Genomic DNA, 13,889 nt, shown 5'->3' on the forward strand with positions numbered 1-13,889 from the left:
CCCTGGGTTCCAGCGGGCGCGCCCCGGCCTCCGCTTAGCCTGGGACGCCCTCGCGTGGCCGCTTCGGGCGGGCGCGGCCAGGCACCCCCCTCCCCCAGGTCCAACCCCACCGCCACGATTGGCTCCCGGGCTCAGACCCAGAAGCTTGATTGGTCGGCCCCGTGGCTCGTGCGGACGCCGAGTGGTCAGGCCGGGCGGGTGGGCAGCGCTGCGCCCGCCCCGCCCACCCCGCTCGCCGAGGCCGCGCCGGCGCCCGTGCCCGTGACCTTACCCGCGGCCGCGCCCGCCAGTGGGCGGGAGGGCGCGGAGGGCGACATGGCGGTGCCGCGGCCCTGCGCCGAAGGCCCTTGCTGCTCCAGGCCCAGCGCGGCTCCCGGCGTGCAGCAGACGCTGGACGAGATGGACTTCGAGAGGGGTGAGGCGGGTGCGCGGCCCTACCGGCCCGGCGCCTTCCGGCGTCCCCAGGCCCCCAGGGCAGAGGAGGTGGCCGAAAACCGGGGCCCCGAAGGGGAGGCAGCCTGGGGACCTAGTCGGAGCGTTGGCGGGCGATGGGCTCACCGCTCCCGCGTAGTGAGAGCCCGCCAGGGACCCGGCGGGAGCTCGGCATTAGAAACACCGGCTCGCGTGCAGGTCGGGAAACAGGCTTTGGTTTCAGGAACTTTCCCCAGTGGTGCGGCTGGGCCCGGCTCCTCACCTGGTGCGACCCTAGGACACGCAGCCCTGCTCCCGGGTCTGCTCCTGGGCAGCACAGTCTGCAGCCAGGGTATTGCACCCACCCCGAGAGGATGGCGCTTCAGACCAGGGGGGCTGCGTGTGGGCACTGCAGGCGTGAGATACGGCAGAGATGGCCTCGAGGCAGGCGATGTCATCCCTACCTGTGGGCTCAGCGGGGTAACTCTTTTGCCCCAGACTATCCTTGCTGCTGCACTCGCCACCCGCGGCTTTGTGCACAGAGCCTGGCTCTGTCTGGTTTCTCACCGTGCGCACGGCCGACTTTGCTCCAGACGCTGCTCGCTCAGGCGTTCCAGCCAAAGCCCCCTGAGTTGTGGGACGGTTCTGAGGACTCTCGGGATTCCACAGATGGGGTGGAAAGTTCACAACTTTGGCTGTGGTTTTCACTTTGCGCTGGCACCTGGCAATGCCTGTTCTTCCTTTTAACTGTGACTGTATATTCAAACATCTTAAACAGTACTTTATCCAACACTGGTGTGTTTGCAGTGGGAAGAAGGGTGACTGTGTCTGCCCAATCTCCTGTCCTGGTTAGACAAGCCCCTTGTCTGTCTTGCTCCCAGCGATGTCGCCAGCACCCAGCACAGTCCTTGACACAGAGGAGGTGCTCGTGTTAATATTTGTTGAACCCATGAATTTCCATTTTATAGATGAGAAAACAAGAGGTCAGGAGGCAAAGGGAGCGCTGGAAGCCCCCAGTCATTCAGTGTTATTCAGTGCTCGGGTTGTCCTTCTGCAGGAATCTGGTCCGCAGCCCTGAACGGGGACCTGGTCCGAGTGAAGTATTTAATTCAGAAGGCAGCGGACCCCAGCCAGCCCGACTCCGCCGGCTACACGGCTCTGGTGAGCTGGGGATGAGCTTCACCGGGTTCCTGCTCTCTGGGGGTGGGGAGGGGATGATGTTTGCATTTTCTCTTCTCCCACCCTTCCTCCTCACGTGAACCTGGGTTTTTTTAATTAGCGTAAGTGCTTTGCATTAGTTATTTAACTTCGTTCTCATAAGGATTCTGCGAGGTAGGAATGGTTATTATCCCCAGTTTACAGTGGCGGCAACTGAAGCTAGGAATGAAGGCACACCCTGGTCACCCAGGTGCCGGAGGGGGCACCCTCCGCCGCGGTTCTGCCCCCTGACCCCGGCTCTGTTCCCCACAGCACTATGCCAGCCGCAACGGGCACTATGCCGTGTGCCAGTTCCTGCTGGAGAGCGGGGCCAAGTGTGATGCCCAGACCCACGGGGGAGCCACCGCTCTGCACCGGGCCAGCTACTGTGGGCACACAGACATCGCCCGGCTCCTGCTGTCGCACGGCTCCAATCCCAGGCTGGTGGACGACGACGGCATGACCAGTCTGCACAAGGTGGGTCCCCTCTTGGAAGTTTCACAGGTTGCAAGAACCTGTCTTCTCTCATTAGAAAAGTTATAATATGGGACTTCCCTGGCCGTCCAGTGGTTAGGACTCCGCGCTTTCACTGCTGTGGGCCCAGGTTCAATCGCTGGTCGGGGAACTAAGATCCCGCAAGGCGTGGCCAAAAATAAAAAAGTAAAAGTTATAATGCGTTCACTGTAGAAAACATGGGGAAAACGGAAAAGCATAAAGTAGAAAATTGAAATCGTTTGTAACCTCGGTGCTCACCTCTCGTCACTTTAGGATTAACGTATAATTTTCCAGCATGTCTCCTGCGCACATAAATTAGAACTAAACGTATGGCATCATTTTTTCTTCCCCTTAATGATGTGTCCTCAATGCTTTTCCACGGAGTTTTCTGAAACTTGCACCCACTCTTGCCTATCCGTCTAGTCTGCTTTCCACGCTGTGATCGGAGTGATCATTTAATTAAATATTTTCTGACTAGAAACACCTACCCGCTGTGAACGGTTTGAGGAGTACAGAATGTCTACCGTGGACACAAGCTTCCCTCCCCGCCCTGCCTCCCCTCCGACCCCTGGTCCCTTAGTCTTCCCTTCCCTCCCTTAAGGCATCCGCTTTTACCGATTTCTTGTGCATCTTTGAGACACAGTTGACGCACACTTACGGCCTATGTGTGCAAACCTGTTCCTCCCTTAGCCCCACTGATCTTCTCCCAGAGTGATGGTTTAGAAAGCACTTCTGACCACGCCACGCCTTCGAGTCCTTCGGAGGCTTGCTTTTACCAAGTCTTTACGCTGCTGTACAGGCCCTCTGGGGTCAGCCCCTGCCTACCTGCCGGCTTGCCCTTGCCCCGCTAGTCGTCTTCAGTTTCTTGAACCTGCTTCTCTATCACTTGCAGGCCATAGAGCACATCTCTCCCCATCCGGATGCCTCACATCACCCTTTTCCCTCTGACTAGCGTCTGCCCTTCCTCCTGGATTGCAGCTTCTACATCACGCCCTCAGAGAGCCCTCCCGTTTCCTCAGAGGAGGACAGCTCTTGCACCTGGATGCCCGGAAGCACTCTGTGCTCCACTTCTGACTCTTCTCCCCCTTGAAATTCCCTGTGTGAGCTCCGTCTCACTGGAGGCAGCTGGGATTGGTCCTGTTTCCTGCCATGGCCTCAGCACTGAGCTCAGGTGCTGAGTGAGCAGCTGGGGGTTGTTTCGTTTTGAGACCCTTGCTGGTTGGAAAGGCGGGTTGCTCGTTTCTCAGTGGTCTAAACTGGTGTTGGCTTGAGTGTTTCACTGCCACGGCTCACATGATGGGTGTTGATAGGCAGGACACTGCCATGGATGGACCTAGCTGGTGTCACCCGCACTTGCGGCATTCTCGAGAAATTGAGGGAATGCATGTGTGTGAGGAATGTGAATCGTCCCTTCCTTCCAGCTTGCTTGCCTCCCTCCCTTGCTTCCTTCTGCAAACATTGGCACTTCCTTTTGCCAGAAATTATTTGGAATTCATCTTACAACTGCTCACAACACGCTATTGCCTGAGTTGAAGCAGTAAAATAGGGAATCCCAGGTCTGTACTCATCAAGATAATATTTATGCTGAATAAAGATTTAGATTCGAATTTGAGATGGTGTTTGGTACTAACATTAACTTTGATACCTTTCAGGAGCCCCCGTAGCCCTTTGTCTCTTGGGAGGGGTAGGGAATATAGTGATACAACATAGCTATTGAGAGTTCAGACTTTGAGGTCAGACAGACCTGGCTTAGAATTCCCCATGCTGCCGCATTAGCTCTGTGACCTAGGGCGAGTTACTCAACTTTTATAAGCCTCAGTTTTTTCGTCTATAAAGTGGAAATAATGATACTTCCTACCTCTGATGGTTATTATAAAAGTTAAGTAAGATAATCTATGTAAATCACTTAACACTTCTCTTTTGGAGGATGTAGGTTAGAAATTGACATCCAGATTGGGATCGTTGATCTCCGAGGGGACGAGGAGAAAGCTGGGTACTGGGCCTGTTTCTCTCCGCTCATCTGAAAGTTCCCAGAGGGCAGGGGCCGTGTCTGATGTGTCTTGTGCCCACGGCACCCAGCACCCTATAGACAATCTGAATGTTTGTAAAGGTGCTTAGAGATCCAAGGTTCTGTCCTTGTTCTTAATGTGCACGCCTGGGCAAAGAAGCATGGCCACTGAGCAGAGGACACAAGGAAGAAAAGCTGAAGCTGACTGCCCAAGTGGCACCAGGGTGCCCCGCCACCCTGCAGCACGTCACTGCAGTTTGGCAGGGGTTAGGGGAAACCGGCTCAGACGGCCAGCGCCTCCATTTCCACGAGACCTTTTCTCGGACTAAAAGGGCCCCAGAAGTGGAGCAAGAAAGAACAGGGCCCAGTGGGGTACGGCTTTTGATCCGGGCCTCTCTCCCCACAGGCCGCCGAGAAGGGTCACGTGGACGTTTGCTCCCTCCTCTTGCAACACAGCCCAGCCCTGAAGGCCGTCCGGGACCGGAAGGCACGACTCGCCTGTGACCTGCTGCCCTGCAACAGCGACCTGCGGGACCTGCTGGCCAGCTGAGTCTCCCCGCTCCTGTCACGGGCTGCGTGTGGGGTACACGGACTAGCCCTCCAAGCCCCCGCCTCGGTCAGCGCCTGAGCCGCAGGGTGGGATCCTGAGGCTGGAGGACCCCGGAAGAGCCCCATTCTGGCCACTGGGGAAGCAAGGGCGGTGACTTGGTGGGGCTGCCAGTACTCCAGCCTGGACAGGTGACCGTATTCTAAATTAGTTCATGTGGAAACATCTCTCCGTTTGGAAAAAATAAAGTTATATCCTTACCTCATCCCACGCACAAGAATAAATTTCGAGCAAAGACCCAAATCTGAAGATACAAAAGTATGTAAGCATGAGAAGAAACTGTGGAATATGTGACAAATGAACAGCTGCTTTCTAGCCAAGTGACCTTGGTACAAGTCACTTTACCCATCTGTCCGGCGTCCTCATTTTCTTTTTTTGCCTCGCGGCACGCAGGATCTTAATTCCCCTGACCAGGGATCAAACCCGTGCCCCCTGCAGTGGAAGCACAGTCTTAACCACTGGACCGCCAGGGAAGTCCCCTGCGTCCTCATCTCTAAGGTGGGAGTGACTACAGTGGGGCTGCCTCGGAGTCCACATGGGGGTGAGACGAGTGAATATCTGGGGAGTGCTGGGGAGGGTGCCCGGCACCGTGTGGGCAGTGTATGGGAGCTCCCACCTCTCCAGAACCTGACCAGCACTTGTGTTTATAGTAATTTCATTCATTTCAACCGTCTGATAGACTACACAGTGCTGCTGTTCGGTTGCATCGCTAATTGCTGGTGAGGTTGAACGCCTGTTTTCTGTGACCTTCCTGTCCGTACCCTTTGTCCATCTAAAATTGTTCTCTTTTTCGATTCATAGGAGTTAGTTCTGTATGCTGGATATTGATCCTTTGTTATGTATATATGTACATAATTATATCTCTTTTTTCTTTTCTCTTTGATGCTGTTCCTTGTCTTAACTGTGTTTGTTTTTATCTGTTCATGGAAATTGGTTACCGCCGGTGTGGACGGCAGTTTGGCAATATCTATTAAAATTTAATTGAACGGGGCCAATACATTGATTTCTCTGTAGGTCCCTAGAGAAATATTCATCTGTGTGCACAAAGATGTTTGCTTTTGGGGGTTTTTTTTTTTTGCCTCACTGAGCGGTTTGCGGGATCTTCGTTCCCCGACCAAGGATCGAACCCATGCCCCCTGCAGTGGAAGCGCTGAGTCCTAACCACTGGACCGCCAGGGAAGTCCCCAAAGATGTTTATTTACAGAGGCATTTTCAAAAATTTGGATTGGAGCATGGGGTGTAACGTAAAAAAAAAAAAAAAAAATGCAGAGATAACCTAGGTGTTTGCAGCAGGGGGACGGCGAGGTTCTAGCACTTTGAGTGCAGCGTATGCTAATGTGGAGAGTGCTGAGTCGTGATGACGTAAAGTATGGAGAAACATGTAGGTGCGTACACACAACACACAGGAGGAGCGTGAGGAAGCTGTGTGTTAAACTGTACCCATGGCTTCCCCGGGCTCCACGGCAAGAGTACTTAACCAAGGGTGTCCTGAGCTTCATTTGCTATGTTTGGAGTTTTTACCAGGAGTACGTTTTTTCTTTGATAAGTTATACCAGTATTAAGTTACTACCAATTAGTTTCATGTGAATACCAGGAAGTCTTCTGCTGAGAATTTCTGATGCAGCGTGTCGGTGCCCCCGCCCTCGAACGTTGGAGGAGAGGAGTCTGTGTGGCAGGCAGTGGAGTCCAGAGCTGAAGTCCTGCTTGTTCTCGTCGGTTTCCCCTCACTCTCCTCCAGGTAACCGTTTCCCTCCTCAGGACCACCGGCAAGAATCACCTTTGACAGAAACACCCTGGAGCATAAGGATGGGGTTTCTCTCAAAAGCTCGGGGCTCGGGCTTCCCCGGTGGCTCAGTGGTTGGGGGTCCACCTGCCGATGCAGGGGACGTGGGTTCGTGCCCCGGTCCGGGAGGGTCCCGCGTGCCGCGGAGCGGCTGGGCCCGTGAGCCGTGGCCGCTGGGCTTGGAAGCAGTCACCAAGAAGCCAGCTGTGGTGGGGCCCTGGGCCGCCCTGGATCCACGGTTCTCCCTCGCGCTGGCTCGTCCTGGTCATCCCTGCTCATGTTGCTCCAGGAAATCTGAGAGCTAGTGAGTAAGACTCCAGGATCCGAGTGACACGAGCAATCAGATTGCCCTTCAAAGGTCAAGGCAGAATTCAAGGCACAGCTGGGTGGAAGTCGTGCTTGGTGTCTGAGGGAGAATTAGGAAGTTTGGCTTTGGTAGCTGCAGACTGATTGCTTTGCAACTGGATTAGTGGTTAACGTTCGTACTTGGACCTGCAGCGGATCTGAACCCCACCTTCCTGGCGAAGGGCGTCTCCGTGCCCAGGTCCACCACCAGGTCCCTGGTGGGGGACGTGCGTGTCGGCCGTGGGAGGCTCTTCAAGAGGCATGAGGGGCTGATGACGGGCTGGGCTTGGCTCCTGATGGTGGCCTAGCTTAATCGTCGACCTTGACCGTCACAGTGGTGAGGGAGCAGGGTGGGTGTCTGGGGAAGGAAACCACCACCAAGAGCAGCCCAGGCGGCCTGGCAACTGGCCAGGGGTTGGGAAGTCCCTCGGTCTCCTCCTGTAGCAGCCGGGAAGCGTCTCGAGGCAGAGGTCGGCCCCTTGCGTCTGTGCTTTAGGGGTCCTCTCTAGGAGTCTTTTTGCCGCGGCAGTTGGGCCGCGTCTCCCAGGGTCTCGGGCAGCCAGACCTACAGCAACGTGGCGGCTCACTTCTTTTTCTCCAGGGCATCTGCACTTAGGAGAATGGGAGCCGTTTCCCCCGGAACCTGGGCTGGTGGCCCAGCGCCCAGGATGTGTGTTTATTGGTTGAATCACTTCTGAGTAGGTGCGGGGGGGACGGCACAGGTGCAGGATGGGGGGTGTCTGAGGATGCAACTGACTCAGCTCAAAACAGCTCTTTCTCCCGCGCCCACAGTGGGCTGTGTGCTCACACCGGTACTTTGGTGGGTGTTACGGAGCCACGGAGTTGCCTGGCGGGGGCCCGAGCCTCTGCCCTGCCCCCGCCCCCCGGCCCCCGACAGCTCTCCTATAAAAGGGCTGAGCTGCTCGGCTCTTCTCACTGGGGGCGTGACGAGCAGGGGAGGGGCCATGGACTTCGTCAGCATCCAGCAGTTGGTGAGGACGTGCAGCGGAGGCCGGGCAGTGGTCTGGGCACCCCCAGACCGTCTCAGCAGAACGCGGAGGCCAGGCAGCTCCTTTCTGGTGCCTGAGGAGGTTTTGGGAGTAGAAACCTGTAGTACTTTTCCGGCCTGTCTGCCTAGTTCTCGTGTGAGGTGGTGAGGGGCCAAGGAGCAAGAGAGAGACACGGTGAGAAAGGCGTCTGGCGATGGTAGACGAGAAAATCCTTGAGTGTAGTGGGTTTTGCCCTGGACTGTGTTGGCCAGAGGAACGGGAAGCGGCAGGTCACCCCGGAAGACACAAGTGTGGCTGGGTGCTGGCTGAGCTCAGTTGCGTTGATGGTCTTTGCTGGGGAAATGGTCTGGAGGGTCTGGCTGCCTTGGCTGGGGACAAGGAGGAGGGCGCTCGAGTTCCCTGGGCAGCGAGAGAAGCAGGCACACCAGTGACACTCTGGGACGTCTGTTGTGAGGGATGGGGCATGGAGGGTAGCGAGGCCCAGGGTGTCACTTTGCCCCACAAGCCCCACTGCGGGCCAGGGCCCTGCTGGCCGCAGCCCAGGACAGCCGCTGCTGGGAGGCGGGTTGCAGGGCCCAGGAAGTGTTAGGCTGCCTGAGTTTGCTTTAGAAGGGAATGGAATGTAGTTCTACGTGGCTAGAAGCCCTAGGCTCTGCCATCGTATCATTCCAGCCTTTTCTCTCCCCTCAACGTGCTTATTCCTCAGGGCTCCCTAGCGCTGAATCACGCCAGGGGAGGAAGAAAAGAATGGACCATTGTTTGGTGGGTTCTGCCCTAAGCACAGCACCGGTAGTCATTTCATTTTTATAGCTCCAAGAGGTAAGTGCTAGTTTTACCCCATTTTATTATGAAGAAACGTAGCTTCATGAAGAGCCAAAATTTGAACGTAGGAATTCAGAATTTTATCCGGGAGGCATCTCCTCTGTCCCCCCGGGCTTGGGGTCAGGTGGCAGTGTGGTGTGATCGGGTAGGAATGTAAGGACAACAACCCACGAGGGAGGCCCTGAGCTCACCTGGACACAGCCCAGCAGCATAAATAGATGCGGCGTCAGGCCCAGGCCGCAGGGTTCCTGCTGACAGGACAGAGTGAGCAGCAGTCAGCCCCCGGGCCTCGGGCGCTGCTGCAGGTGGTGAGAGCCAGCGACAAGCACGGGGGTCAGGGAGCCAGCGGGGCTTGCTCTGCCATGGAGCTTTGAGAGGGGTCAGGCCAGCTCTCAGATCCACATCCAGATCGCTAATCTCTGTACGTCAGCTCCTGGCAGGACTCCCCTGTCTGGCACAGTTGTGTTTTCTATAAGGGCTCCTCCTAATTTTTCTGATTTTTTTTCTGTTCCTATAGGTAAGTGGAGCGAGTCGAAAGGAACGAATTGGGACGTGGACACGGAGTGTCTGATCCTGGAGGCCGAGGCCCGGGAGAGGCAGGAACTGGACGAGGAGAGGAGAGTGAGTGGCGGGGGGCAGGGGGCACGGGCAGGTGGAGCAGGGGGGCTGCGAGCCCGGGGCTCAGGGTCTGACAGCCTGGGCGCGGCGCTTCTCCTGCGGCTGGGAAGACGAGGGTTAGAACCACCAAGAGCTGCCCCAGGGTTGCCGTGGCCAGCAGCCAATGGCTGGCGTGGTCCTGTTTCTGCCTGCTTTCTGCCCCAGCATGAAAGATTCAGCAGTCCCAGAGCTAACTTGGAGAGCCTGGCTGACCTGGAAACGTTGGTTCGAAGACAAGAGAGAAAAGCGACTGAAACGCAGAGTCCCCGCCAGGGCACCCGAGCCTGAGGTCAAGGTGAGCGGGAAGGTGGGTGCGTGGGAGTGCCACACCAGGGCTGGAGTGCCTGAGCAGGAGCCCCCCGTCCCTGTGGGAGGCCTGGGGAGGAGTGACACTGCCGCCGCGCAGCTGCACAGCCCGCACCAGGGGGCCCTCCGCCCCTGGCGTTTTCCACGGCTGCTGCCGGAACCAAGTACCCCAAACTGGGGGCTTAAACAACAGCTATTTATGGTCGTTTCAGAGGCTGGAAGTCCAAGATCAAGGAGTCGGCAGGCAGGGTTGATTTCTTCTGAGGCTCTGGGGGCGGATCCGTCCACACCTCTCCCCAGCTTCTGGGGTTGGTGGTGTTCCTTGGCTTGTGGCCTCATCGCCCCGATCTCTGCCTCTGAGCTCACGTGGCCTTCTTGCCTGCGTGCCTGTGTCCAAAGGTCTGTCCCTTCTCAATAAGGACACCACTCGTATTGTACCAGGGCCCACCCTACTCCAGTATGACGGCATCTTAACCGATTACAGCTACAATGACCCCATTTCCAAATAAGGTCATGTACTGAGGTACTGGGGTGAGGACTACAACAAGATGAACCTGTGCAGGGGGGCGGAACACAAGTCAATCCGTAACCCCGCCCCATACCTATTCAGTCAGAATCTTCTGGGGGCAAGTTTTTTTGTTGTTGTTGTTTTATAATTAATGTATTTTTGGCTGCGTTAAGTCTTCATTGCCGCGTGCAGGCTTTCTTTAGTTGCGGCGAGCGGGGGCTACTCTTCATTGCCATGCGCGGGCTTCTCATTGTGGTGGCTTCTCTTGTTGCGGAGCACGGGCTCTAGGTGCACAGGCTTCAGTAGTTGTGGCACGTGGGCTCAGTAGTTGTGGCTCACGGGCTCTAGAGCGCAGGCTCAGTAGTTGTGGCGCACAGGTAGTTGCTCGACGGCATGTGGGATCTTACTGGACCAGGGCTCGAACCCATGTCCCCTGCATTAGCAGGCGGGTTCTTAACCACTGCGCCATCAGGGAGGTCCTGGGGGCAAGTGTTTAAATCTACTGTTTGTATAAGCCAACAGTGCGCTGGTCCTCCGCCAGCTATTTGGAACCACTTGGCTAGACTGGTGAGGCCGTGTCCCAGAGGCCTAGTGTGGGGAGTGAGTGGATCTCGTCCTTGAACTTATCCAGCCGCAGCCCCTGGCCCAGCTGGAGCCCGTGGACCTGGAGGCATTCCTGCAGGCAGCTGCTGAGAACCAGGAGGCCCTGACTGACAAGTACCTGACAGATGGAGGGGACCCCAGTGCCCACGACAAGGTAGCGAGGGTGGGTGCAGGCATGCGGCCTTCAGCGTGGTCCAGTCAGAGCCTAGGAAACTGCAGGGCTTTTCTGTTTTATGGGGCATGGGTCCCATGATGCCTCCTGAGTCTGGAGGGAGAGGCCCTTCACACGACGGGGGAGTAAGCAGCTCTGTTCAGGGCACCAGCTCTGGGAATGGGGTTGCGGGTGGGACCTCCGGGGGTGGCTGCGCTCCCTGCAGCTAACTCCCGTCTGCAGCACGCCAGCTCCACCGCATGGCCTGGCACTGGGCCTGTCCGAAGGGTCACAGCCAGCTCGTGAACAAGCTGCTGGAGGCGGGTGCCACCGTGGACGCTCGGGACTTGGTGAGAACCAGGGAAGGGCCATCCCCACGGCAGACCCCCCGCCTGGCATCTCTGCAGGTCAGGGTTACTTTGGTGCTTTTGTTTTGCAGCCGGACAGGACCCCTGTGTTCTGGGCCTGCCGTGGAGGGCACCTGGACATCCTCAAACAGCTGCTTAACCGGGGTGCCCGGGTCAATGCCCAGGACCAGGGGAGGGCACAGGCTGCAGGGCGGCCCGATGCTCTTCCTGGGGTTGGGACACGGCCTTGCCAGCTTGGAATGACACTGAGCCTCACTGCTCCCTTAGATCTGGGGCACGCCCCTGCACATGGCCGTGCACACCGCGACTGCCTGCAGCACCTCGTCACCTGCAGGGCCTGCGCTGACGCACAGGACAAGGTAGGCGTCTGGTTGTCCCGGGCTGGGGCGGCTCCACCCCTGGGGGCCACGACTAAGGCAGCCTGAGCTCAGCGACAGTAGCTGCTGACCTGACCCACCCTGGGAAGCGAAGGTAGGAGGACGCCGCCCCCACCTCGACAGGAAGGGGACACGGCTCTACACGAGGCAGTGCAGCCCGGCCACTGCAGAGCCCTGAAGGTGCTGCTGCTCTCCGGGGCCGGGCTGGGCGTGAGAATGCGGTGAGTGCAAGCGAGCAGGCGGGGCGGGCCGCTCCGGGGAGGAGAGCGGGGACTCACCCGGCATCCTCGTGCCCAGGCTTCAGTGACCCCAGTGTAGCTGGCCCAGGACTGGCAGTCGCGCATCTGGGAAGCACTTCAGGCCCACGTGGTGCACCCCCATACCCGGTGCCGACAACAGCCGATCCTCAGGGCCACTCGCAGCCACCATTCCATCCCGTCATCTCCGCCCCCGTGCCACTCACGTGTCTCACCCGCCTGCTCCTCCCTCGGTCACGGTCACGACTCCCCGCTCAGGGCTGATTCCTCGCCTCCAGACAGCCATGTCAGACCAGCCTCCCCGGCTTCCTGTCCCAGGCTGAGCCAGTCCCCACCAGGGCGCGAGCTGGGGGCTGACGCAGAGGACCCGGGGGTGGCAGGCGGGTGCAGGAAACCAAGTGGGTCCAGACGAGGGGCAGTGGAGGAGCGTGGGGGCCCAGGGCAGAGCAGCACGGGAACAGCCTCGAGCTCCCTGGGGCCGGTGCCAGGGCTCCTCGGTGCCCACTGGTCCCCGGTCCAGGAGGTGGCTAGGCTCTGCCCTCCATCAGGGCCCTCCTGCCACCAGGTGGTGACTCGGTGCATGGCCAGCAGCAGATGCCCTTGGGTGCAGGTTTCTCCAGGGGCCTCCGTGCCTGGCCGTCTGGAGGGGGCTGCTGGACGGCTTTGAGCACCCCTGCACAGAAGGCCAGCCCCAGCCTGCTTGCCTCAGAAGCCCCAAGACCGGCGAGCTGGAGCTAATGTTTTAGGGAAACCTTGTGCCCTCTGTCGAAGGCTTTGGACAGGCCTGCCGCTGCCCTCTGGCTGGCCATCTGGTGGCTCCCCTTGTGGGGGACGCGCCTGGGTGCTGGGGATTGCGTGCGGCCCACTCAACTTTCGGCGTGGTGGCCTGTAACCCTGCTCTGCCTCCGGCGCCGACGTCACCCCGGCCCTGGTACTAGAGTGCGCGCTCTCACCTGGCCCCTGCAGCCGCGGCCGTGCTGCTTCACCCTAACCCTCGGAGGCAGGACGTGGAGGGCTCTGAGCTCAGCTGCTCCTTTCCCTCCTCCACCGACTGGGGGTGGCCCGACGCCCCACCTCCACACGCTCCCCTAAAGCTTCCCCCCCCCCCACTGTCCTTTCCCGGTCACACTGCGTTGGTGCAGACCTGTCTGCTGTACTGCTGGCGAGCAGGGTCCTTACACGCCAGAAGGTGCATCTGAGAACAGCTCTGCCCTAAACTGAGAACCACAGGCAGAGGGCTGGGCTCCAGGATGAAGGTTAGCCTCCCTCACATAAGGAACCTGGGTTGATAGCCGTTTTGCAGCAGTTATTTCTAGTCTAACTGGTGGCCTTCTCAGGCCAAGGACAAGGCAATTTCTATTCTGTGAAAAAGCCGACAAGAGCTCCCAACAGGGGCCACACGCCCTCCCCTCACATGGGCACCTCCTGCCCTGTCCTGACAGAGCCCCGTGCACCCAGACGCTAGGGCCATGGGAGAAACAGGCGTTCAAGTCCATGGACAGGACACTTCCCATCTAGGAAATGGGGACACTTAAGTGACAGACAAAAATACCTTTTTATACGTATCAGTATTTTTTGTTCATTAAAACTGGTTGATTATCCATCACGGCCTGGTTGTTTTTTCTGGGCTGAGAGGGGCCAGTTCCTCAGAAACTCAAGCCTGATAACCATGCCGGCCTGACAGCAAGACAGGTCCCCAGGGGCAGAGCAGGTAGGCAGGGTGGTCTAGGGCTTCTCAGCCTAGACTGCCTATTTGAATCAAGAGGGAAGATTTTAAAAATCCTGATGTCCAGATGGATTAAATCAGAATCCCTAGGTTTGGACCCGGATATCAGCATTATCATACAGATAACATGCTTGTCTATGTAGGAGATCCCGGCAGCCTAGTAGTTAAGACTCCGCACTTCCACTGCGGGGGGCTGGGGGTGTGCGGGGGTGGAGCACAGGGTTGACCCCTGGTCGGGGAACTAAGATCCCGCATGCC

At 57.9% G+C, this 13,889-nt stretch overlaps 2 protein-coding genes across 2 annotated transcripts; both read left to right on the forward strand.

Moving 5' to 3' along the window:
- The first annotated feature begins 237 nt into the window (after positions 1-237).
- Positions 238-5,708, forward strand: ANKRD39 (ankyrin repeat domain 39). The gene is made up of 4 exons (XM_004277777.4): positions 238-415; positions 1,469-1,572; positions 1,882-2,085; positions 4,518-5,708. Exons 1-4 carry the CDS (start codon positions 316-318, stop codon positions 4,659-4,661), a joined length of 552 nt encoding a protein of 183 aa, XP_004277825.1. The 5' UTR covers positions 238-315; the 3' UTR covers positions 4,662-5,708.
- On the forward strand, positions 5,043-13,511 carry ANKRD23 (ankyrin repeat domain 23; the record flags this gene model as incomplete). The annotated part of the gene is given in 12 exon segments (XM_033401638.2): positions 5,043-5,259; positions 6,313-6,456; positions 9,196-9,299; positions 9,501-9,569; positions 9,571-9,630; positions 10,781-10,906; positions 11,155-11,253; positions 11,343-11,447; positions 11,539-11,566; positions 11,569-11,630; positions 11,772-11,873; positions 11,946-13,511. Coding segments are annotated over 12 exon segments (1,743 nt in total), but the record flags the coding sequence as incomplete, so codon positions are not given.
- Between the last annotated feature and the right edge of the window lie 378 nt (positions 13,512-13,889).

The sequence above is a fragment of the Orcinus orca genome, chromosome 13 (genome assembly GCF_937001465.1).
Source record: "Orcinus orca chromosome 13, mOrcOrc1.1, whole genome shotgun sequence".
Lineage (NCBI taxonomy): Eukaryota > Metazoa > Chordata > Mammalia > Artiodactyla > Delphinidae > Orcinus > Orcinus orca.

What these genes read in the sequence shown, in the direction of transcription:
- ANKRD39 (XM_004277777.4), top strand. Translation starts at nt 316, where the DNA reads ATGGCGGTGCCGCGGCCCTGCGCCGAAGGCCCTTGCTGCTCCAGGCCC. An exon ending in CGAGATGGACTTCGAGAGGG is followed by an intron (nt 416 to 1,468) that starts GTGAGGCGGGTG and finishes GTCCTTCTGCAG; the next exon opens with GAATCTGGTCCGCAGCCCTG. An exon ending in CCGCCGGCTACACGGCTCTG is followed by an intron (nt 1,573 to 1,881) that starts GTGAGCTGGGGA and finishes TGTTCCCCACAG; the next exon opens with CACTATGCCAGCCGCAACGG.